The 21,349-nt window shown below is 49.7% G+C and overlaps 1 protein-coding gene across 1 annotated transcript; it reads right to left on the bottom strand.

Annotated features, from left to right (window-relative positions):
- Positions 1-12,242: 12,242 nt before the first annotated feature.
- SAP30L (SAP30 like) lies at positions 12,243-19,703 on the bottom strand. Its single transcript, XM_038186405.2, has 4 exons — positions 19,184-19,703; positions 17,332-17,454; positions 15,819-15,917; positions 12,243-13,827 (listed from the first exon to the last, which is right to left on the bottom strand). The coding sequence occupies exons 1-4, from the start codon at positions 19,367-19,369 to the stop codon at positions 13,699-13,701; spliced, it is 537 nt and encodes a 178-aa protein (XP_038042333.1). The 5' UTR covers positions 19,370-19,703; the 3' UTR covers positions 12,243-13,698.
- Positions 19,704-21,349: the final 1,646 nt, after the last annotated feature.

Here is a 21,349-nt window from a genome sequence, read left to right as displayed (position 1 = left end):
TGCAAACGGCCTCGGCTCCAGCCTCCTCTCCTTCCCCGCCGCGCGAAGAGCCGTGGCCAAGCGGCCGAGGTGGTGCTGGAAGGGGCAGGGGAAGGAAGGGGCAGGGGGGCTGCAGGGCTCTGGGCACTGTGGGGGCTCCCAGCCGGGCCCCCCGCCTCCATCCCGTGTTGCTGAGGGGTTTTGTGGGGTTGAGGCTGGGTCTTCTGTCGGTGCGCTGCCGCGGGGTCGAGCCGTGCTAAGGGATTGTCTCCGCTACGGCTCGGCCGGGATCCTCTCCGCACGTCTCCTTCGGGGTTGTTTTTGTGCTGTTTGTGTGGGAACGATTTGTGTCAAGGCTGCAATGTCCGCAGGGTGAGCGCAGCCATGGGGATGGAGCCGGACCCCGGGAGGGCTCGGCTCTCTGCCCGGGTCCTGAAGGGTGACTGGGGGCAGTGGGATTCTTTCTGCCTTCTGCTCGCCCCAGGAGCTGGCCGGGTCCCCACCACGGACCCGTCCCCAGCCTGCCCCTGCCCTGCAGCCCCTTCCCTGCTGAGCCAGCTCCGACCCGCGTTCATCCTGGGGAAGGACGGCAGGATGAGGCCTCCCTGCGGGCTGGATGGAGCCCATTTCATTGCAGCACAGGCACCGACTCCCCTGCCCCTTACAGGACCCTGCTCTCACTGGAAAACCCAGACCCTGCTCCCCCTGCGTGGCTCCAGCACTGGCAGTGCTGTGGCAGCGGGACCGATCCCTGCAGCGCTGCCTCGGACGTGTTTTGGAAGCTGCAGTGTCCCCTCCTCGCTGTCCCAGCGTGACAGACGCAGCCAGCCATGGACACACCGATGCTCACGCAGCCCCAAATCATCCCCGTGCAGCTCTTTTGCTTCTCAGGCATAAAACTTTAATAATCGTTAATAATTAAAGCTGAATCCTCGTTCCTTTATTCCGTGCGGCGGCTTTGTTACCGAGGACTTGCTGCTACGACGTGCGCACAGGGGCTCAGGGCCGGATCCTGCATCCCCAGCCTGGCCCCGCTGCCGTTCCTGGAGATGCCGGGATCAACCCGAACGCTCGTCAGGCTGCGCAGGGCAAAGAACACTAGGATGGGGAAGAGCCAGAAATTAATTGTATGGCTAATACGAGCTGGAAGCGTTCACTTTTCTATTTGAAAACACCTATTTTTTGTGACTAACGGAATATTAATAACGATGTGATGTCCATAAGCCAGGGCCGTGCCCATCGGGGTGTGTGCACAGCCCCCAAATGGCACGACTAAAGCTCACCGAGCACCCTGGCTGTGTGCAGCCTCCCCTTGCTCCCAAGCCTCCCCAGCCCCACTTCGCGGCTGTTTCCTCATCTCCTCCACCGAGGCGGAGAGGAAAGCTGCCTCTCGGAGCGGAGCAACCCGCCCGCGGGGGGATTTTTTTTCATTCGGGCTGTAAAAAGTTCAGCGCGACTCTGACTCCACAAGCGAAGCTAGAACGGGGCCTTTCCAAAAACAAACACATCTGAGGGAGAACGAAAAAAAGAACATTTACAGCAGATCAGCCCCAAATATCCTATTTTATGGCTAAGTTTCACAATCCCTTAAAGGGCTGGCTTTCTACGGGAACGCTCCCAAACCATCTCCATAATGCTGCAATCCAGCGTGCCATAAACGCGCCCAGCCCAGCCCCTGTTTACACGTGCCAGCCCGCATCCCCCTGCCCATATGGCACCACTCGGGGCTGTCCCGTGGCACTGGGTGGGACAAAGGGTTAACGGGGTGCTGGGACTTGCTCTGCTGCGGAGGGCAGGGGACGTGCACAGGAGCCGTGTCCTCAGTCCCAGCCCCACGGGATCTGTTGGGAACGTCACTTGCAGCCCGGGGACCCTGCGCTGCCCCACCAAAAGTCCCCGGTGTTTTTTCTCGTGTGGGTTTCCAGCTCTGCTCCTGGGACGGGGACAGGCAGCAGGGCGGGCGGTGCTCTGCCTGCAGCGGGGGGATCGCTGCTGCTCTCACCCCCTGTCTCTGGTGAGCTGTACCTGCCGGCAGCACACTTCTGGGAAATGTCTTGCCCGTGCAAGCTTCCCTCGCTCCTTTGTGATTTTCCAAGCGCAAATGCTCCGTTTCCACTTCCGCAGAGGGTTTCCCTGCCCAGCAAGGGGATTTTCCTGCGAGGTTAGATCAGATGGTGTTTGAGGGTGGGTGAAAACGAGCGCTAAACTTTTCCGGTCCCCTTGTGCCACATTCCTGCCCCAAAGGCAGGCTTTGGATGGGGTGTATTTGCAAGCAGCACAGTGCCTGGGGATCACCGAGCTGGGGAAAAGCAGACTGGGGGATGCCCCAGAGCAGCCTCGTTTGCTCCCACAGCAAACCCCACAGCAGGAAGAGAAGCCCCGGCAGCCTCGGGCAGGCAGCAGCTGGTCACTCCCAGCCCCCCTTCCCTCAGCATCCCCTCTTTTTTCCCCCAGAAACATTTCCCGAGTGGCACAAGAACCTCTCGGCCACCGGCTCCACGGTTTTGGCCACCTGACAGCAAAGCCCAGTGGCCAGGATCCGCACACCCACGGCTCGACCCTGCCGTGAACTTGATGCCGCGGGGAAGCAGCAGCCTCCCGGGTTGCCCGGGCAGAAGCACACGCTCGCACGGCCGCGGGGCAGCATCCTACGTGCCGCATCCCCTCCGCTGGAATCCAGCCACCGGGGACGACGGAGGGGACCCCGCTGCCCCCCGGCTCCCCACCCAGCCAAAGGGGCAGGAGCTGGGGGCAGCGGGGTTGGGGCACGCTTCCCACCCCACGCTCTGCACCGCCCGAGTTTGGTGCGTGGAGATTCGGCTCCTCGCGTTCTTTCGCATACTTCTGCCTTCCTGCCGAGCCGAGACCCTGCTTGTTGTTGTTGTAGGTATTTATGGGCCTGTTTATCTGATCTCCGGGGAGCCCGGCCTTATCTCAGAAGCAGCGAGGGAAGGGTTACGCTGGACAGCTCGGTAGACAGTATGGAGCCAAATAAAATACCAATCTGACAAAAAAAAAAAAAAAAAAAAAAAAAAAAAAAGAAGGAAAGAAACACGCAGCCACTGCTCACCCAGGAGCAAGAGGGGAGCTGGAGCAAAACAGCAAGGGCTGGGGGTGTCGGTGCCCCTTGCACGGCTGGGGGCAGGGAGGGAAGGGAAGGGAAGGCAGAGGGAGAGGCACTGGGGCTGACTGGGCAGGGGCTGTGGGCTGGGACCCAGCTCAGCGCCTGCTGGCACCCGAAACAGCGGCAGCGCCGGTCCCCAGCCCCAGCAGGGACTCGCTCAAGGTCGCCCCGAAGGTCATGGCCAGGGCCAGGGCAGCTGCGGTGTCACAGAGCCAGGCCCCGGGTGGTGGCACGGGGCAGGGATGGGGGCAGTTGGTCTGGGGGTGTCCCCCAAACCTCTGCATCCCCTGGCTGGGGCCAGCAGGAGCCCCATTTCTGCTCTGCCTGCTGTAAACTGGGGCACAGCACGGCCAGCACAGGCAGGACGGGGCTGGATGGATGTCCCCGTGCAGGAGGGGACCCCATGCCAAGGGGGGTGTCCCCACTCCCCAGCCTGCACCCCACTAATTACCAGCTCTTAAGGAAGCGCCCGACAGTTTTGGGCACTTAGGGTAGCCCCAGCCCCTCTTGGGAAGGGTAATTGGGCCATAATTTGTTTTCGGTGTCAAGATGGCGTCAAAGATAAGACAAAAATCTCCAGGTTTGGGGGCTAAAGAGACAGGAGAAATCCTGACCCGGGGCCGACCTCGGAGGAATGGCCACAAGCCCCAGTGAGTAACATGGCAGGTGAAAGATTTACAGCCAGGGGAGCTTTTTGATCCTCTCCCAACACTCGGAGCCTCTGAGCCCAGTTGCTGGCTCCCAAGTCAGACTGTCTCCTGCGAGTACCACTCAGGTGAAGGTTTGCTGTCCAGCGGAGGGCCCCTCAGTTGCAAAGTTCAGGGGATTTTTCCTCAAATCTCCATGCCCGGTTCATCACGTGGTTCTGAGACCCACCCAAAGGGAAGATGCATTTCCAACCCGTAGCTGTAGAAAGAGCCTCCAGGCTTGGGAAGACTGCAGCCACGAGGGCAGATAAAGGCTCCCACATTTTTGTTTTTAATTATTTTTAAATAAATTTGGCTTTGTACACTTGTGGCTGCCCCTACTTCCATCCACTCCACGAAAGCCCCTTCTCCAGTGCGGGGTGTTGGGAGAAGCATTCACTCCTCTCACAAGACCTGTGCTTGGAGAGGATTTGGCACATGTGCTTACCATGGCTTTCTCTGCAGGAAGACCCTTCCTTGTCCTGCTCAGTGGTGGAGCAACCCTGTCAGCAAGCACCTTCTCCTGCAGTGACCCTTCGTGGTCATTTTCCTGCTGCTCTTCTCAGAGCATCTCAGCACGGCCCTCAGGTGAAGCTGGATGACACGTGCCACACAGCAGCCCACTCGTGTCCCACGCAGCAGCTGGGTTTAGGCTCCAGGATGGAATCTGGTGGGAGCTGGGGCTGTCTCACGGAGGATCAGTACTGGAGCCCCCGCGGGGAGTGTGGCTTGGTGGGAGGGTGTTCACTGGGGGGTGGCCGTGCAGGTGGTTATCCAGGTGGCTCAAGCTGAGGGAGCACAAAGCAAGAGGGACCGAGGAGGCGGGGAAGGTCCCTGCTTGCAGTGCTTCCTTTTTGCCTGCTTGTTCTTCCTTCCACATGAGGAATTCAGGTCCTGACCACCCTGAAAGACTTTACAGTAACCAGAGAGCCAGGGGAATTTATGGCGCCACCAGTGGCTGAAAGCTGAGGAATTGAGAGGAAAAAGGATTTTTTTTTTTTTCTTAGGCTACAGCTACCTTGAAAAAAATCCTCCTGGCCCATAACTGACTTGCAGGAGCAGCTGGGGGAGACATGGGGGTCAGAGCAGCCTGGTTTAGGTGCCTCAGCTGGGAGCTCCTTCCCAAAACAAGAAGCTGGGAGGAGTTACAAACCTAAGCTAGTGCACAAGGTTTGTATTAACCTTAAAATTCCTTCACCTGCTCAACCTTTCCCATTCGGTTCCTACTACTTTGGTCCCATGTCTGTTAGAGAGAGCAGAGGGCAGGCTCTGCTCTGAAGGATCACCAGCTTGACACAAACCCGTGCCTGGGCTGCTGCATTCAACAACTCACGCTGCAAAACAGCCAGGAACCAAGCCAGCTTTTTAGGGTCGAAAACAAGCAATTCCATGCACTTTTAGGCTCCTATTTGTAGGAACATGGCGTAAAGAGGTGGGAAAGTCCTTGCAGAGACACCTTTACTGGCCTCCTTTGGGGAATGCCACTTGGATCAGATGAACAGCAGGGAGGAATGGGGAAAACAGGGTCACGGAAAAGAGAAAAGGGAGGGTGAGAAGTGGCCTGGTGAAGGACAGTGGCTCCCCCAGCACTGTACTTTGTTCTAGCCTATAAGAAATGGTCAGTGAAGGGCCTTTAACATGTTTTTAATCCCTGGGGAAATGGAGAAACAGAGAGCTGAGGTGACTCAAGGCCAGCAGCAGAACACCAAACACTCCTAAATCCCAGCTTTTTACATGAGGGTCAGGGCTCATGCTCAGTAAGCTAATGGAAATTCCAAGAAAAACAAACTGGTTCTGTTGAGAAGGTGGGTTTGAAACAATGAAAACGTCAACCTAGGGGGCACAGGGATCCTTCCAGGGCAAACCAGACAGGGAAGAGCTGAACGGCCCCATTTTGGGACAGTGGGATCCTGGCTGCCCCCTGTGGCTGGGAAGGTGCTGGGCTGTTCCCCTCCACCTCTGTGCGGAGGGGCTGGACGTGCTGCCTGCTGTTCTAAGGCTCCTTGGTGATCCCCACCTGTGGCAGGAACAGCAGAGACATCCACCTACCTGATGCTTCTCTCCTTCCCAGTCTCAGCCCCTGCTTTTCTGTACTCTGGCAGTTCTGCTTCCACCTCGGTGCTGTCTGCTGAGGATGCCGCAGCGATCAGAGCACTTCCTGCAACACGCAAAGGAAGCAGATCTTGGAAAATGTTCCAAAAACAATTAAGTAAAAGCACATTAAGGGGCTTTGAGGTACTTAGGGAAGAAGCCAACAGTGCTTGCAAGGATAAGAGATGTGAAATTGGCTCCAACTCCTGGCAAAGTGAGATTGAGTGCTGGCAGAACTGTGCAGTCATCCCTTATTGGGTACAAGGGAAATAAATTAAAAGAAGGAAAAAAAAAAAAAAAAAGCTCTGAGGTTCTCCTCTCCACACTCAGCCTGCTCAACCACATCTCTAAAACATAAAACCATTAAATCCACATTCACATTTTTCCCCAGTCCTCTGCGCTGCCCTTTTCTGCTGAGGAGCAGAGAACCGAAGCCTGGTTTCCATCAACATTGCGAGGAGGCCGTACGAAGGCTCACGCAGAGAATCGGACATGTTCAATTTCAATCTCCACCAGGGAGAAAAAAAAAACACCAAACAAGCCATTTTTATGATCTCCACATCCCACTACAGCGTAATCCCTCTTCCGGTATCTGACAAGTACGGGCAGCTCCTCCGCAGGAGCCATCCTTGGGACAGGAAAATGTCCCTGGTCCCCCCCAGGCAGCCGCACAGCCCCGGGCTGGGAGGTGCAGGCAGCGCGCACCCAGCACCCAGCTTGCTGAGCTAACACTGCCCTCGCACGGCAGCCAGGAGCGCAGAGGGGGGCGTGTGGGTTCGGGTTGATCAAATCAATCTGCTGCTGGTGCAGTTTCTCAGTGTAAATGCGTTAAAAAGAGACTGAGCGGATTCCTCTCCGGGCTCGAGCATGAAATCTTCTGTGGGTTGCTTGGCGGGGAGCCAGAATGAGATTAAGCGACATTATCTGTCTGTCTATACAAATCACAGATTCACCAGCAGTTTGTTTCTATCACTGCAGTTTCCAGTACACTCTCTCTTGCTGAAGATGGCACCTGCATAACTGCTGCTTGGTTGTTCTCCTACAGCCCTTCTGCCTCTCCTCCCTGCACGAGACACCTCACGGTGCTGGCAGAAGAACCCACGCTCACCTGTTTGGGAATATAAATGACACAGCTTTTCCCTTTCCACTGGGGTGTGCTGCCCTTGTCCTCACCTGAAGACCTTTCCCTGCTACCTCCTAGAAAAGCCTGACAACAAGCAAGTGATGCCCTGCGGAGCGACCTGCCCTTGCTCCTTGCGCTGTGGTGCCTGCCTGTGCCACCTCTGGTCTTCTTCAGCTGTGAGCTCCCCGGGACAGGGACAACATTTGCAGCACGCTGCCTCGCACAGAAAAGCTCCCAGTTCTTTGCTAAGGCCTCCAGACATATCCACAAACACAGACGGTGAGGACACTGGGATGTTCCTGGTGTGCCAGCTCAGTCTCTCCCAGCTCTCCGATACATCGAGGTCTGTCTTTAACCAAGAGATTAGACTCAGGAATAATTACTGATCGCTGTTTCTCACAGCAGAGTGAGAAAGATCATCACAATTTGACTCAGTTCTCTAAGGTCGCTTCCCAAGAATTCTCACTTCCTCCCTGCCAAAAGCTAGCACCCTGGACGTAGGGCAGGGGGGGACCGAACGCCGCCACAGGCACCACTCCAGTATGACCAGACATGTTCCGCATGGCTGGAAGCCACCAGCAGCAAACAGAAGAGCAGCAGCACAAGCTGCCACCCTCCTCCCTGCAGGCATTTCGCTGAAAACAAACAATGAGGAGCGCGCAGGTCAGCTGGCTGCAGGACAGCACCAAGGAATAGGGATACAGGAGGTGGTGTGTGATTGTTTCAAGGAGAATTATCTGTGCAAATCTTTACTGCACATGAACAGTGTGATTTAACTTGACAATGATATATTCAGGTCAGGTATTTTGAACATAAAACTCTCAACATCCTCTCATCCTCCTCTGTGAGAGTCCAAGTGTCTGAAAAGCTACGCTACAACCTCTTTCCTGGCTAAAAATCAAGGCTAAAACATACCTCAGACACTGCCAGCAGAGACTTAGGAAACGCCATGACAGAGTTCAGGAGAACAAGTACCAAATCCCCAATTTCTGGCATCACTCACTTCCTTGCTGCAGAAAAAAAAAAATTAGACATCTTTGGTGTACAAAAATGATGTTTGAGATGAAAAACTACAGGAAAATGAAACAAAGCACTACACAGAAAAGGATCTCTCAATGGATTTAATGCTGGGATGCTGTGTGACAGCATTGCTCAGGAGTAGCACCCACCTTATCAGCCGGGCACGCCGCTGTGACTGGATGACGGGAGCTGGAAGTCATGCATGAAACGCAGCCAAGGGTGTTCTCGAGAAGGAAACAGAAGCTCAAGGCTGAACTTTGCATAAAGAAGATTCATTAGGAAACACAATCAAATGAGACATCGCACTTGACTGACTGTTCATGACAGGGAGGGGAAAAAAAAAAAACTGTCATGGAAAAGCCCCAAATTCCCTGCACTGTAAGGTCCCCCAACTCTCCAGCTAACTCCAGCTTCCTCCTGAGGCTTTTTGTTGCACTCCAGAGACTCCGTGATTTATCCTGCAGCAACCCACACAGTTATGTCACAAAATAGCCGATGACCTGAGTTTTCTACTTCAGGCTTGGCATATCCTAGTCAGCAGGTGCCATTCTCCCTTCCACGTCTGCAATATTTTCAGCCCTAGGAAGGTGGGTGGGAAATGACGGTGAATCAGACAAGCCTGGCACAAAACATCCATGCAAAGCAAAACTTCATTGGCTCTGGAACTGAAAATGCTAAGGGCAGAAAGGCAAACGCAGCAGGGAACGTAGGCCTTGTTGCTAGATAGATCATTTATTAAAGTGAAATTCAGCATTTGATCTTTGTCAGACAGTACAGAGTTAAAGTCTCATACACAGTGGAAGCAGGACATTTCCTACACCTCAGAGAAATGAGTTCTACAGTCTCGCTATAAGTTACTAAGTCGCTTTAACAATACACAGCTATCTTACAGTTAAAAATACAAGGTGTCCAAAACATTTGGCATAAGATCAGCACAACACATGGAGGCCAGAAACAGAAGAGGGAACACAGTTTTTCTCTCCCAGTAAGCCCATTAAGAGACTCCAAGCCGTTCTGCCAGTTACCTGCGATTTACCTCCCCTGCACCGTGGCCGTGGAGCAGAGAGCTGTACCTAGGACAGGAGCACACCCAGCCCCGTCGGGGTGCAGCAGGAGATCCCAGAGCCTGCTGAAGCACAGGACGGCCTGCAGAGCTGCTCGCGAGGGAAGTTCAAGTTTAAGGCAGGAGCCCCCCTTCTCTCCCCACTCTTTCTTCAACCACTAATTCATTCCAAACAGATGTGTTCGCAGGCAAGTCAAAAACGCGAGAGCGGGAATAGCTGTGAGAAGTGCGAGGAGTACCTCCCGTTGTAACAGTTCATTTGCACTTTGAAAGGGGAAAATGAGCCCTCCCCAGCTCGGTAAGCTAGAGATGGCTCACGGGCGTCAGTGACAAGAGGAGTGAGGCATCAAAAACATTCCTTCGCCTTTGGGACTCTTCAGTCAGCGCTGCGGGCAGTGCAAGGGCTCCTTTCGGAAGGGAGACCACCTCGTGTTACCCACTCTGTTAATGTGTGGAGGAAAAGTGACGCTAGTGCTCTGGGGAAGCGGAACGATCGGCCAGTGTAAACAAACAGTCCCCCAGCAGACCGCTCCTCTCCCCTCCAACTGCAGTTACTGCTGAAGATCTCCCATTGGTATTTACATTTGGCTCAACCAAAAGACGTAAAGTGCACAGCTCCCCCCTTCTTCCCCTCTCATAAAACATCCATTACGAGAGTCGACACAGAACAAACCTTCCCCGTGCTGCTAGCAGTGGAAGGGTGTTTTGCTCATTCCTTCTGTGGGCCGCACGTGTCCTGTTTCTTCGTCTCTTCGCCACTGTGACCCACTTCAAAAAATGCACTTACTGCAGATTTTTTCTGCTCTTCATTCCAAAGCCTCTCCAAAGCCAGCTTGCACTTTAGATTAACTTAAAATGCCAGACTTAACGTGTTTAGGTCAAGTTTTGCATGCCACAGTATCTACTGTTTTACACCCAGATTTCTAAGGAAAATTGGGATACCACAGTACTGGGGACAAGCAGCACAAACCTGCCCCTTCTGCTTTTCTCAGTCTGAGCATCTAAAGTGCCTGTCAAAAGAAACGTTAGCTTTTGATGCAATTGTTTAGTTCAGGTTGATATACGATATTCATGATGCAGTTTTTTTTTTTTTTTAAATGCATTCTAACACAGCCTCCTTGGATATATTTGCATTTTTCAGCCATCAGATTGCTGCTTACTCCAGTCTTCACATACTTGAAACTCCCTCGAGTTGAGCTCAAGCCAATAACTACCAACAATGATTTCTTCTTCTTCCCTTAAAGTGAGCAGAGGGTCAGCATAGAGGATGAAATTAACTCTTAGAGATGTTTCTGCATTATTTGGATTTCCTACTAATGGCTTTGGATCTGGTCAGAGGTCTAATGAAGTTGATACAACTTTTCAGTGAGAATTGAATTAGTCTATGTAATTGAGTTTGGCTATGTAATGGCTTGAGGGCTTCAAAGACGATTCTCTGCCCCTGGGTGAACGTCACCTATGCAGGCTTGGAAGATGGAAGCTTCCACTATTATGAACAGAAGATGACGTGGTCATCCCCCATGCCCCAAGGCTTGAGCTCCATGGTTCAAAGCTAGACAGAATTTAAGGCCCATCTGTGAAAAGCAAAATGCAAAAAGGAAAAAAAAAATCCAACAACTTATCACACCAGCCAAAGCAATTTGGGTCTTCCACCTTTCCAACGAGTCCCATCTAAAAGTGCTGAGAAAATGTCCTACCTCATGGCTTCACAAGTGTGAGGTTCAAACACATTTACTTGAAGGTTTTTTTTTAAAAAAAGTTGGAAAGTCTGTTTTTAATTGGCATGCAGCATAAGGAATCAAATACACAGAACGGTATTATACAGAATGACAATTGCATTGTTGCGTTTTCTGGTTATTAGACACTAAATGCTTTTCAAGAATCACAGGCACCCTGAACATGGATATTGCTACTGAATTGACATGTGATTTCAGTTTATAGTGTGGCAGCCAGAAAGTGGCTAACCCTTCCAGCGAGACATCAGCTTTCTTTTGCTCAAGGCGTTTTTGCTCTGGCTAAGTTGAGAACAAGGTAATAAGGCATTTGCAAGGGTTTATAAGGCTATGGGGTCTGACAGCCAAAGACTCTTCTGTTTCTTTGGTATCCTGCCCCGAAGCTTTCCACCTTATAAACAACTGCTAATGGCTGGTAAACATCTCTTCATCATCATATTTCACTAAGAATTTTTCCCCAAAAGTATAATTGCTTTAAGAGAGAAACCAAGAATCACAATTTACATCCATTGATTATTTTCAGAAAAAAAAAGCTTCCTGGATACCACCTCTGCACAAAGCATTCCAGTGAATACACCTGAACAGATGGAACCTGCCACCGTATTTCCTTGAAAAGAATCATTTTGCTGCTGGCTGCTAAAACACCCCCAACAGATTTATTTACTTTTAGACATAAAATCAAATGACAACAACAACAAAAAAAAACACAAATACAACAACAAAAAAGAAACCCCCAAACTACATTTTTTACAGTTTTGGTCTAGAAGTTACGATGAGGCACAACTCTCAACTCAGAAACTCGTTTTCCCTTGGTGATATCCTCTGATTACATGAGCACTTGGAATATTAACATGCAGTCAGAGAACGTACCACTTTACCTATCTGTCTTGAATGAGAGAAGCCAGATCATGTTGACTGATGTGGGAATTGCTCCACCCTTTCAGTAAGGAAAGGACCAGGATAATTGGGAAAATTTTAAACATTTATGAAATACCAATGCAAGACATCCTCTCCTCATTCCGCAAGCCTCTCTCATGTCCAATGTTCTTAAAATCCATATGGAAACAAACAAGGAAATGCTGAAACCATCACACTCTCCAAAACTTCACAAATGGGGCATGTACCATAACAGATTATTGTGCCTATGACACAGGACTTTAAACACACTGAAATTCATTTAACTTGATAGAATATTAGCACACAATTCACAGCTGATGTGAACAGCTTGCTTTAAATTGACGTGATTTTTAAAGAGACCCTGGGAGAGCTTCAGCAAGAGTTTCACTGCGTGAACCCTTCATGCCTTACAAAACACGTGATGCAGTACAAAGCTGGGATTGTGACCTGTGTGTTCTGTTCTTCAACAAAGCTTCATCCAGTTTGGGAATATTAAAACCTGCCATTGGCAAAATGCTAGCCAATGTTGTTTGTTTTTTTTTTTTTTTACTGTTCAGTTCATTGCTTAAGGCTTGTTGAGAATACACTCTCTACGCGGAGTCTTGGCATCTTTTGACAGAGCAGAGACATTGGTTAGGACAGCATGGAAACAGAGTGGTGCTTTAAATCGTGAGATCCCCTTGAGTAGAATTTGAGGTCACAGGAGAACAGACAGTCACGAGCAACACTTTCATAAGCTCCTTTTGCCAAAATAACTACTGTGTTAGTTGTAAGGACACCTCGGCCTTAAATAACAGGATATTATTTCTTCCTACAGTGCCCTGTTAGCGAGCACCAGCATGCCACCCTCTGCTTCAGAGAACTCTCAGAAAGCACACATAATGCTCATAAAAGGCAAGTGCTTCAATACTCAGGATGCTTTGTTTGCTTGTAAAGGCAGATGAAATGCATCATGCTCCAGCCAGTTTGCTACCCTGCTTATGGCACTACACCCGTTAGCATGTCTTTACACTGCCAAGCCTCTTAATCCACACAGCAGTTTTGGGACATCTGCCGAAGCCTAGCTTCAGTGTGAAAATCCCGTCACCTGTGACTGATAGCTGACGTGGCACAGAGATTAAGAGACAGATGTTGAACCCATTCTTTCACCTATCATCACCCAGCCTTGAATACAAGGGAAACACATACAAGTGAATTAAATGAGCATTTCTACCAACGCAATCAAACCCAGCAAATAAGCTGTATTTGCCTTGATACCACATTCTGAAGAACTGCAGAAGTTCTTAAATGCTTACAGACAATTAAGTAGTGAGTTCTTAAATAAAAGAACTTAGAAAAACAGCGACTGTAGAAAGTTGTTTGGCTTCCATGTCGGGTGAAACAAGGTGAAAAAAATAAAATTTCAGACTAGTCAAGTAGCGTTCACTGGAGTACATTTGGTGAGCTGGAGCATTTGTAGAAGTTTGAGACTTGAAGCACTGACTCAAGGCAAGACAGAGCACGTGTAGGTGGGGAGCAAGCTTCAGACAAACTTCTGACCCACGCACCTCGATAATGAATTTCATCTCTGCCGCTATTCCAGTCCTGTGCCAAGACAAACTGCATGGTGTTTTGTGATGCAGTCTAAATTCAGTGAAAAAAATCCATCTGTGATCTAAATTACATTGAGATGCAGATTTCCAGAAATGTTTTAAAACACTGAGTTGGCAGACTCTGCAGTCCTACGAGTTTACTTTGTTTCCTCATTATCCTCATTTCTTGATTCCAATGTGACTTTTAAACGAGGGGAAGAGAAGTCTTCAGAAACATGCTGTGCACATGTTTTCATATATTCCTGATAAGAATGTCTATACTTTCCTGTCATCCAGACTTACTGCGTTTAAAAAAAAATTTACAATATACTTCAACAGTTTTTATATACCTAAAATGCACAATACCATCTGTTCCTTCAAGATCCCTCTTATTCCGAGTCTTGTTAATCTTCATTCTAGTTGCTTGCTACTTTCTGATTTCTGGTCCAGCCTGCTCTTGTTGTTCTTTACCATATAGATGAAATATGCAAGCGTCTCTTTCTCATTCACAGGAATATTCCTGAAGTGACGACTGACAGTCTAGAAGGAGAACATGCAGAAAGACAAAAATTCGGAAATTAAAAAGTGGAAATATCCAGAACTACGGGTTTTCTGTGTTTTCCTAAAATTATTTTATGGCCACTGAGCATAATATGCTTTTAGGCAAACATGCACCAATTCAAAGTGTCAGTCCTCATTTACCTCTCTCTCTCTCTGTCTCTCTCTCTTTACAGCTGCAATACGCATATGAACCGAGCAGTCTTGCTACGTCAGCACTATTTGCAGCCAACCTACAAGCAGAATTTGGAAGCCAGAATGTCCTCCTGCCAAAGCAGCATATTCTCTCTTCAGTGGCATTTCATGCCGAGATTATTTGGAAAAGTAAGCTTTCCCTGCATCATGGTATTTTAAGGAGAGTGTCAGAAATACTGAAACACTTTGCTTTGTGAACCAGATGTAGCGAAGATTTTGAGTCAAAAGAAAAATAAGCTTTTACTTAAGCTTTTACTGAAAGGTACACCAGAGGATTTGCAATGGGAAGATTAGAGTTCAGTTAAGGCTACTCCTCTCTGAACTGAGCATAAGCCCTGAACCATTAGCTGCTTTTTCCTCAGAAAGTGAATAAAAAAAAACCACTGGAGCTGGATGAGGTCTGCCTCTAATAGGGAATAAGCTCTTATTGGTACCCAATACAGCTCCAAAGCTGAATTTTATTCCTCAGCCTGCATCAAGTCACTCCAAGAAGATTTATGGAAGTTTGAGTTTTCCTTACGGTGGGGTAGCAGCAGGAGTCTAAGAGCCTCAGGCAGCAGTGATTCAAGCATGGGAGCTGGACGAGGATCCAGCGTAGGGTCAAAGCTGCTCAGACTTCACAGGAAATCTGGGAAGTGTGTGACAACTTTAAGTTAGGCTCCCTTTAAGGTTATTTTCTGCTTGCACAGTAGTTTTATTTATTATTTTTTCCTCCTGAGCATATGAATGGTAAATTGCTCAAGTATGTAGCCTTTCATGGCAGGAGGTAACTGGCAGACAGTTCGTTATAACATGATAAATCAGCTCTACTAATGTGGACACACAACCACCCTACTTCGTTTACCTTGCTCCTACGTGCATTACACTACACATTCTCTATACTCTGTGCACTCATTCCCTGACTTGGAAAGAACTAGAAAGTGTTTCACTGTCTTTTTTGGTCTGATGGTTGTTGTTCTTTAAAGCAGCAGCAAAACTATTCAATTCTGGGCAGACAGTTGTGACAACCTCAGCTTACAAAAACAACCTCATCATTCTTAACTGCTACAGTTCCTCCAAGTTTAGAAAAGACTTTTCGTAGAGAAAACCTTCAGATCAAGTGAGGAGAGAGAGCAGAGCAGATGCACACCATGCACAACTAGCCTGAATAACAGAGTTGCACAGTTATTTCTTAAGTATGGTGTGGAAAAAAAAAAACAAACAACAACACAGGAAAAGACCTTAAGAAAAAAAAAAAAGACTTTTACATGTTAACTTACTAGAGAATCATAAGATAATCTGGACAAGAGAGGGAAATAAGCAATCGGAAGTCATGGTCAGATTTTGCCTTAAATAATAAGCAATTCCAACCAGTTCAAGTGGCTGTGAGGAAAGAGAAAATAATAGGGGCACTTCAGGTGACTATTAATGGGTATGCTTGAGTTCCAGCAGAACAGTGATTTTCAGATAACATCCAAGCCACTCAAAGCTAGGTTCTCTTTCTCTTTCCTAAAGGTATTAGAATGGGGACTATGAACAAGGAGGGAAAGGAAGCAGAGGAAAGCAAGTTACTAAAACATGCTTTCAATAGCCAGCTTCCATGTTTTCCATGACCATCTCCAGTGAAAGAAAGCACGCAGCTTTCTGTTGGCACCATCTCCTGAGAACTACTGCAGAGCACATGGGACGTGCTAACAATAGCCACCACAGGTACTGGTGTCCAGAAAGTGGGCACCTCAGTATAGGAGCGAAAACGATTTTTAATGATGAAGATAATAGTACCCCTTGCCATCACTTACTTCTGCTAGCTGAGCCTTGTTGAGTCCAGGCCTTGTCTGCAGCTTATAATGTCTCTTGTAACGTCGCAGAGTATTCACTTGGAGCTGGAACAAATCAACCTGGAAGTGATACAGAGAACAGGAGATAAGCACTACCTTTAGCATCTATTAAGCATAAATGCGGAATAATCTAAAAAGAGCTATTTCCTCTTCAGGAGAAAAAGTTCCTTGCTCACATTTAGAACCACATCAGCTTGCCTTATGGACAAATCTAAATCTATTTTGTACTTGTTAATGTTAAAGGACCAAAATAGCCTCAGGGAAATACAAAATTTTGTTCTGGTTCACATGCTGTCAACAGAATTGCTGGCCAATTTCTGCTCTCAATTACACCTCTGCAACCTCTGAGCAAAGGGGAATCTTTTGTTCCCACAAGGTTTAAAAAACTCACATACAAAATATCAATTTAGCAGGCATCGAACAAAGGGCTTGTGACATAAAACAGAGTATGGAGAAGAAATGAAATTCAAATATTTCAATGGGAAGTGCAGAGTTTAAAAGTAGGGGGCAGGGGGAGGCTACAGGAAGATGAAGATCAGGTGGGAGATGCCACGTTTCAAAGACAAAAGGAAGCTCTGCCAGAAACCAAGAAGAAAACATCATGAAGAATGACACACTGCAGAGATCCATATTTTGTTACGTGACGTGCATCCCTCCGTTTGTAATCACCAAACAGCTTGCACGCCCTGTAGCACTAGCATTCTTAGGTGCCAGCTGGGCCTCCACCAGCCCTTCTGGTTAACTGATGTAAACTCTGTATTGTAAAGTTTCAGCAGAGATCCATACGGAATGGAAGCACAAACAGCTACAACAAAGGGTCACATATCCTTGAAAACAAAACAAACATTACTACTTTTTCAAAACCTCCACGCAGGAGGTGCAGGGAGACAGTTTTGCTGGCAAAACATTTCTTATTTTAATTCAGAAGAATGCCTTTTCCCAGCACGGGTGGCATTTCCAGCAGAGGGCTCTGCTGACATGGCCACAACTCAGCTGCTCTGTGAACATTACCTTTGCACAACTTTTTGCGTTGTCAACAGTACCAGAATCATCACCAAAACAAACACTGCACGCAACGGGACAGAGAAGAGATGATTCTAGCGTTTTGAAATCCAGAAAGGAATATGCCAGTTTCCTTAAAATAAAAAGCCTTACAAATACGGTCTGTAATTTGAAGGTAATTTTAAATAGTGTTAAAAATAGTACATGCAAAGGCCTGCAGAAGCCTAGTAGCCCTGAGGATCACATTCCCAAACATAGACAGACTGACTGGTTCAAAGATTTCATACAGGGATGAAGAAGAAAATGAGGATACCACACAATAAGAGTCTCCCCTCAAAAATCAGAGCAACTCCACAGTAGTTTCAGTGGAGCTGCAAATTAAATTATTTTCTGATACACAAAAACATCCAAGTGAAACTTCATCATGCTCAAAACTGGTAAAGCATCCTACAATGACTCGGTGCCTACTAACCTCTGGGACATCTGTGTCATGCTCAGGAGAGTCACCTCCATCATCACTGGTCTTCCTTTTTCTTTTGTTTCGGACACTTTGAATAAAATTCTTGTGAAAATCACATATATACAGATGTCTCACCTACGGATCAGAAGTGGCAAAAAAAAGCAATCAAAACAGGTAGTGTAAAACAGTACTCAACAGCAGCCCTTAGACACCAGAACCACAGCGTGCGTTCTTACTACCTCATGACTGAGGGTAAGAGGCTGACATTAAGAAATTCCTAATCTGAAACCCCAGGCCTGGTATCATACACTTCTGTTAAAGATAATTTACATTACAAATACCAAAGAGCTCCAGTTGAACCTGAATCTCAGAGATAACATAGTTCTTTTTTATGGTTGTAGTCATATAACAGAAAGACACAGTGAATGGCCTGCAGGAAATGCATTTTCTTTAGGAGTAGCCAGGTAACTAACAAGTAAAATATTATTCTGCTTCACCCTGGTGAACTTTCTGGTTTGAATAGCACATCAGATTATTAACACAAGGGTTTCGAAACCTAGGCAAAACAAAACTTGGCTAATTACATCAATTAAAACAGACGAAGTAAGAGCAAAAGCATCTCCCTTCCACAGCTTATCTTACCCCTGAACTGATGTTTTAACAGATATTGTAACACTAAAATTCGTATACATACAAATGATCAAAATTATTTGATGCCAATAAGGCAAGAATATCTCCAGGTAACACAAGCACCCTACATTTAGAATCCCTTTCTGCAGCATACTTGATACTTTCCCTTCATTTTGAGCTCATTAGGCTGATTTTCTCTTTTTATTTATAAAGCCTTTCATCTAACAACAAAGAGTTTTTTCCTAGAATGAAACAACTATGCCACTAAGTAATTCTGCTGGGGACTACGACCAGGAAAAATCTAATTCTATTCCTAAAAACCACAAGGTTTCAAATTTAGTCACCCTCTTCCCATGACATTTTGTATTTTGGCTGTATAAAAGTGACCTGACCATCTGGAGACGCTGCCACATGGCCAGCCTCAGAACTTCACCTTCTTTGTTTTTAATGCTTTTAACCTTTAAAGATCAGATAAGAAAGGCAAGCAGAGCAGACTTCCGGAAACAGAGTCGCTTCTGAGAAATTCCTCCTGCAGTCTTCATGAGCTGCTGCGCTATACCTGCTCTCTACCCGGCAAACAACCCGCTTCTATCTTGAGCTGTCAGCTGTCACTTCGTGGAATTAAGCGGCCAGCAGCAAACCGGGCTGCTCGGTGCCGAACAGCAAATAACCATGTGGGTACTGTATTTGTAAGGCAGCACACCGCACGTTGCTGCACATTGTGGCCGTGATGCAGCGGTTTATATTTTAGTAATCTGCTCCGCTGTGACTTTAATTAGTAAGAAGGGCTGTTAGCTACACGTATATAGAGATAGTGAGCTGTATCGCTGGTTTCGCCTAGCAGCACAAGCACGTTCCAGTACGAAACCGAAATTAAAGCAGCGCGGCAGCCCCCGGAGCAAAGCCGGCTTGCTGCCTGGCTCCCTGCGAACAGCACCCTCTGCGCAGAGCCTTCCCTCTCAGCCTCGGCTTTCGGGGCTGCCGCAGTGAGCCTCAGGAGCCCCTCCGTGCCATCAGGCACCGCTGCCTCTGCACCCAGGCGTGAAACCCTGTGCCCTAGCGCAGAAGCACCAGAGGCAGCAAGTTTGCGAAGCAAAGCACCGCAGTTCCTGCCACAAACCATCCCCACAGCTCCTGAGGCTCAGAGGACCGCGGGGAGGGGTGGGGGGGCAGAGCCCAACTCGCCGTGCGGAGAAGCAACTTTAGGGCCGGGCACGGCGGGCGGCGCACTCACGCTTTTATCGATGTCCAGCTTGAGCTTCTTCTGCGAGATGCTCTTCTGGATCCTCTTGCTGAAGGACGCGTTGCCGGCGGGGCGCACGCAGCGGTCCCCGTCGTCGATGAGGCAGCAGCTCTGGCCGTAGAAAGGGGCTGCGGGAGGCCCATCCCGGCTGTCCTCCTCGGTGCTGAAACCATTCATCGCCCGCCCGCCCGACCCTCGCCCGGGCCGCCGGGGGGTGAGAACCGCCTCAGCGCCTCAGCCCCTCAAACCGCCTCAGCCGCCCCTCAGCCCCCGGGGGGGACCCCGCCGCCCGCCCGCCGCACACCGCGGGGGCCCCCTCCCGGGGGGGAGCCCCCTCAGCAGCCCGCAGGAGGCCGCTCCGCCGCCCCTCGGCTCGGAGGAGGCCGGAGCCGGGCAGGGCCGGGCCCCGAAACCGCCGCCACCGCCGCCGACCCCGCGGGGGAGCCGGGACCCCGCGCGCGCCGCCCGCTCCTCTCCTCACACACAAAACCGCCTCCCCGGCGGCGGAAGTCCCGCCCTCGCCGCCCTCCAAGCGCCTCGCCGATTGGCCGCGCGAGGTTCGAGGGGCGGAACCCGCCGCCGCCGCTCCGCGAGGCGATTGGAGGAAGGAGCCGCCCGTCTGCCTGCACCGCCCGGCCCCGCGCTCGCACGGCTGCCGGAAGCTCGGGGCGGGAGGGGAGGGGAGGGGGGCGCGCGGCGTTGCCAGGGCAACGCGGTTCGCTCCCCCCCCCCCCCCCCCCCCCCCCCCCCCCGCGGCCTCCCCTCAGGCGAGGCCCGGCCCCGCGCTGCCCCCCCGGCCCCGGCCCTTCCCCCGGGGAAACCGGGGGACCCCCGCGGCCCCCATCGCCCCCCGACCCGGCCCCGCAGGCCCCGGGGCTTCCCCCGCCTCGCAGCGCCGGGCCCCGGCCGCAGGCTGGCAGCCCCACGTCCCGCCCGCCGACCGACGTTTAAAAAAATAAATGTGGTCAAAAATAAAAAAAAGTGGTCAAAATAAAAAGCAAACGTCCAACTGTGTGCGTTTCTTTCCCCCTGTGCTCGTAAATAAGTCCCCGGGACACGCTCCTGCCTGGTCCTGGTGCCACCAGCACCTGAGGTGTAAAAAAAATTATTTTTCTAATTAGGAGGTGGACAGTGAAAAGATTGAAACTGGAAAAGTGCTTCCTAATGCAGGATAACTTGAAAGTTTGCATTTCTTTCCTCTCTGGGCAAAATAAAAAATAAAAGGACTGCCTTGTGGAGACAAGGCATCACTTCTGGAGGTGCCGTCAGCTGCGGGACACCAGACAGCAGATATTGGAGAGGGGAAAAGCACTGCCTCTATCTGAATAAAAGGCTTTGTGCATAAACAGAAGGTGCTAAAGAACAAAATATTTCTGTAAAGTTTGAAATCATACGCTCAGTGTGCTTTAGTACCGAGGGAACCGTGCTGCATGCACCCCCATGAAATACCTCTGAAGGGAAGAGGCCGCTCGCAGCCCTGTGGGAGCAGCGGGCCCCCAGCAGCACCCACAGGGGTGTCCTACACCTAAATATCCGTGTTCCAGGCAGCTCCTGCAATACCACGTGTGTCAATAAATCTTGAGGGCAGGGCCCAGTCTCCAGCCACTTCCTCAAAAGTTCTGACTCGTCTTAGTTTTTATTGCTGGTGCGCTCAGGCGATGAATAATTTGTTTGTGCTGCAGAACTACAGTGTGATCTTACAGGGATGACGCTCCCAGAAGCTGGCCACCCCAAGGGGAAGGTGGTGGAAACACACAACTCACCTGCAGACCAACAAGCAGATAGTGAGGGGCAAAGAGATCACTGAAATAGTCTTGGATTGTCAGGCAGGACTGCCTTGACTTTTGGGAAGCTCAAAGCACAAACCGCAGGGGCAGATGATAACAGAAGCAAGCAACTAGATAAAAGGGAGCGTGTTTGTGTCAGGCAGGGCTTCCTCCTGTCCCCGTGACAAGGAGATGCTGCAGGTGCTCCCCTGACTGCTCCATGGGAAGCTGGGAGCAACTGGAGGAACAGGCACCAACAGTGCCTGAACAGGTCGGTACTTACCATCAGGCTGTATTTCTGCCTGCAATCTTATCCCATGCAAATGAAACCATTCTTTTAAAATTGTTTTGCAACACCTACTGAGAGGAGAAAAAAAACAAAACAACCAGA

Source organism: Anas platyrhynchos, chromosome 14 (assembly GCF_047663525.1).
Source record: "Anas platyrhynchos isolate ZD024472 breed Pekin duck chromosome 14, IASCAAS_PekinDuck_T2T, whole genome shotgun sequence".
Taxonomy (NCBI): Eukaryota; Metazoa; Chordata; class Aves; order Anseriformes; family Anatidae; genus Anas; species Anas platyrhynchos.
The sequence above is the reverse complement of the archived record's forward strand: the minus strand, read 5'-3'. Positions and strand labels throughout refer to the sequence as shown.

Bases quoted from the DNA above. Each gene is read 5' to 3' on its own strand.
- SAP30L (XM_038186405.2), bottom strand. From the start codon at position 19,369: ATGAATGGTTTCAGCACCGAGGAGGACAGCCGGGATGGGCCTCCCGCA. The intron at 17,455-19,183 runs GTGAGTGCGCCG...TCTGATCCGTAG, and splicing joins AGCTGGACATCGATAAAAGC to GTGAGACATCTGTATATATG. The intron at 15,918-17,331 runs GTTAGTAGGCAC...TATCACTTCCAG, and splicing joins ATGACACAGATGTCCCAGAG to GTTGATTTGTTCCAGCTCCA.